This window comes from Octopus bimaculoides, chromosome 24 (genome assembly GCF_001194135.2).
Source record: "Octopus bimaculoides isolate UCB-OBI-ISO-001 chromosome 24, ASM119413v2, whole genome shotgun sequence".
In the NCBI taxonomy this organism is placed as follows: Eukaryota; Metazoa; Mollusca; class Cephalopoda; order Octopoda; family Octopodidae; genus Octopus; species Octopus bimaculoides.
In genome coordinates this window covers 9,773,799-9,777,622 of record NC_069004.1, presented here as the reverse complement: position 1 = coordinate 9,777,622, position 3,824 = coordinate 9,773,799, and the positions used below count along the sequence as shown (strand labels likewise).

Sequence of the window (3,824 nt, the reverse complement as noted above, 5' to 3'; positions counted from 1 at the left end):
CACAATCCTCCACGAAAAAAAATTTAATTTGTGTTCGTGGGAAGAGCTATTTTAACGATGTGTTCTGCCCTAACTTTTCGAAACGCCGGTGTTTTAATGGTGGCAGCTGATGAAGGATATGTTCTCTATGTAGCCTGCTTGTTTGTTGTACCTTGTTTATCATTTTGTCTATGTTTTTGTGCAACGTCATGTACCCAGATATGTATCTATATGTACATGTAGATGAAGGTATGTACATACATGTACATATATATGCATACACTCATATATTGTTTATATATATATACATACATCTATATATATATATTTCGTTTTTGGATTTGGTGTGCAAGATTCTTTATGTGAGTTCATGTGTTGAAGCATATTTTGTTGTGTCTGGAGAGAGTCATTCTCTTTTATATATATAGCCTTTCCTTTGGATAACATTGGTGGTGTGGAAATGGGAGGCTGGTATGCATGGGCGACTGTTGGTCCTCCATAAATAACCTTGCCCGGACTTGTGCCTGGGAGGGTAACTTTCTAGGTGCAGTCCCATGGTCATTCATGACCGAAGGGGGTCTCAGCATATATATATATATATATGTGTGTGTGTGTGTGTATATGTGTGTGTGTGTGTGTGTATATGTGTATATACATATATGTATATATATAAACTCTATATAAATTAAACCTCTATATAAACTCCTCAAATAACTTTCAAATTTGCAATCTCCCCTTCTAAAGTAATAGTCCCTTCTTTCTTGACTTCATATATATATATATACGTATTCCATACCATTCACTATAATATCATCTTTCCTTCCTGTCTGTATCTCTTATTCCTTATTGCAATGGCCACTCCTGCTATTTCTCTTTGAAGTTTAGGACAAAAATGCTGCGTTCTTTGTCCATTTCCTGCTGTCGCCTGATTATCAGACTTTCGTTAGTTTACTTTAATCTATTCCATGTGTTTGGTAATGACTCGTGAAAATATGCACAGCTAAGCTAAGGAACTCTCTTGTTTTTAATTGCCTCATTCATTCAAACTCCTCTATTCTCTAAAATAATTATTTCCTGTTTTATTCTAATCCTACAATGACTAACCTTGTTTCTTGGCTACATGTATATACTTATCTTGTGCTTTTCTCTAAAATGACTTCTTGTTTGCTATAACCCTTAAAATGACCTTTCGTGTTGGTGGTTGCGCCTTCTCTTCCCCACCCTGCCACCAATAGCAGAAATCTCTCTCTCTCTCTCTCTCTCTCTCTCTCTCTCTCTCTCTCTCTCTCTCTTTCTCTCTCTCTCTCTCTTACTGGACATCCAGTTGCCCTTTCCCTCTCTCCTTCTCTATTGGTAATCTTGCTGCCCTTTCCTCTCTCTCTCTCTCTCTCCACCCCTTCTCTAGGCTAACTAAACCAGATAGTAGCCCACTTACCCTTTTTTTTTCTTTTTATCTATTTAGTGACTTTAGACTTGAGGCCAGGAGGATGCCAAAAAAGCAGACCAATCTGGAGAAGAACTTGGAAGCTTAGGAACCCTTCACAGGGTCAGAGATTTAGGGATATTTTTACCAAGAAATTTGATGATAGGGAGGAGCTACAGTCCTGTGACATAGAAGGCAGCTGGGAATTCCTGCGAGATAGCTTGCTGAGTGCCACAGACCAAATCTGTGGCAAAGTCCCTTCCAGACCTAGGGTAACATGGTGATGGAACAATACTGTAGACAGGGCCATTAGAGCAAAGTAACAGGCTTGGAATGCCTGGAAAAGTCAGGGTAGCAGGAGAATGTATCAGATAGCCAAAAGGGAAGCTAAGAGACAGGTATATATGGCCAAGAAAGTAGCAGAAACGAAGTTTGCCAATGTTCAGCAACGTGAGGACCAGAGAACTGAAGTATTTTGGATTGCAAGACAGTGTTTTAGAGAAAACCATGATGTCATAGGAGAGAAATGTGTCCACATGGATGATGGTACCAATGTGTTTAATGATTCTGCAAACAAGAAGGCTTGGAGAAGCCATTGTGAAACACTGCTGAATGTGGAGAAGGAATGAGAGGAGGAGAGTCTGCCAAAGGTTGACCAATTGAGGGATCAGCTATCTGAATCGACAGTACCCAGGTAGATAAAGCAATTAAGGATATGAAGACAAGGAAAACACCTGGCCCAACAAGAATCACTGCTGGGATGCTTAAAATATCGGGCGGTGTGGGTTATGGTCTAGTCACCCACGTTGTAAATCAGGTAGTTCATGAAGGAGTCATACCCAATGACTGGTGTAGCAGCACCATAGTCAACTGCTACAAGGGTAAAGGTGATGCTTTAGATAGAAATAACTACATGGGTATCATATTATTGGATCAGGTAATGAAAGTTACAGAGACAGAGTTAGCCCAGATGAGATGCAGTTCAGTTTTTTAAAGGCAGAAGCACTACTGATGCTATATTTCTGTTAAGGCAACTGTGGTAGAAATACCTAGCCAAAGATAAACCTTTGTACTTAGCTTTTGTTGACTTGGAGAAAGCCTTTGACAGGGTCCCCCGATCCCTTATCTGGTGGTCAATGCAGAAACTGGGGATAGACGAGTGGCTGGTAAGAGCTGTACAAGCCCTGTACAGGGATGCTGTCAGTAAGGTGAGGGTCGGCAACGAGTATAGTGAAGAATTCCAAGTAGAAGTAGGGGTTCACCAAGGATCAGTCCTCAGCCCCCTCTTATTCATTATAGTCCTCCAGGCAATAACAGGAATTCAAGGCAGGCTGCCCCTGGGAGTGTCTCTATGCTGATGACTTTACTCTAACAGCTGATTCACTGCCAGAACTAGAAACGAAGTTGGATCAGTCAAGTGATTTATCCTATGTATGTAATTTATTAGTTTCTTTTGCATATTCTTAGTTTATGCATGTGTATGCAAATATAGTATTGGTATAGCCCATTTATGTTCATTAGAAATTAAATAAATTAAATAATTTTGACATCTACGAATATTTATTTCCCCTCCACTGTATATACATGTATGCGTACAGGTGATTGAGTGTGCGTATATGTATGTATTCAAGTATATCATCTTACAGATACATGTTTACCTACATCAATACTGTTTTCCAGTGCGAAGAACCAAAACTGCAGAAACTCTCTCTTGCAGGCTGTGATCTTAGTTTGGAAGATGGTAACCTTTTAGTACGGTAAGTCTTTTGTTAGCATTTCTTACAGCTCTTCTCCCCTCATGAATACAGTTCAACTTCCCTCACTGTTGGTTAATACAGCCAGCCATTATCCAACGAGAAGGCATCTACATGATCACTTGACATGCTAGAAATACAAACCAAAATGTCCTTTATATTGCATCTTATTGTTTTAAATAAAGACAAACTTAACAGTGTAGTCATGTGTATACAGACAGGTTCTCTTCACTGATATGCCTATCATAATAGGCCAGTTGAATAGCAACTCCCTGGATATTAAACTACAGTACATGACCCACTCTTTGTTTTTTGAAGAATGTACCCCACAACATAGATTAGTAGTTAGCGACTTTGGGATCAAGGCAAAATGGGTGCCCAGAATTAGACAGGCTTGGAGAAGAAGGGTGTGGAAGCTTAAAGACCCTGCAAACGGACAGAGACTTAGAGACAAGTTACTTGAAGCATTTAACGAAATAGAAGGGGATATAGCATCATACAACGTGGAAGACAATTGGAGATTTCTGCGGGACAACCTGTTGAAAGCCACCGACCAGATTTGTGGGTGGTGTAAGGTCCCCTCCCAACCCAGAGTAACGTGGTGGTGGAACAAGGAGGTAGACAGGGCTATTAGACAAAAGAAACAAGCTTGGAAGGACTGGAAGAAC

The 3,824-nt window shown here is 40.1% G+C and overlaps 1 protein-coding gene across 1 annotated transcript in view; it reads left to right on the top strand.

Moving 5' to 3' along the window:
* Positions 1–1,306: 1,306 nt before the first annotated feature.
* Positions 1,307–3,824, top strand: part of LOC106872471 (uncharacterized) — a 6,260-nt gene continuing 3,742 nt past the window's right edge. Inside the window, exon 1 of the mRNA XM_014919482.2 lies at positions 1,307–3,159. Within this exon, the coding sequence (XP_014774968.2) occupies positions 3,023–3,159 (137 nt within the window). The 5' untranslated portion in view covers positions 1,307–3,022. The remainder of the gene's footprint in view (positions 3,160–3,824) is intronic.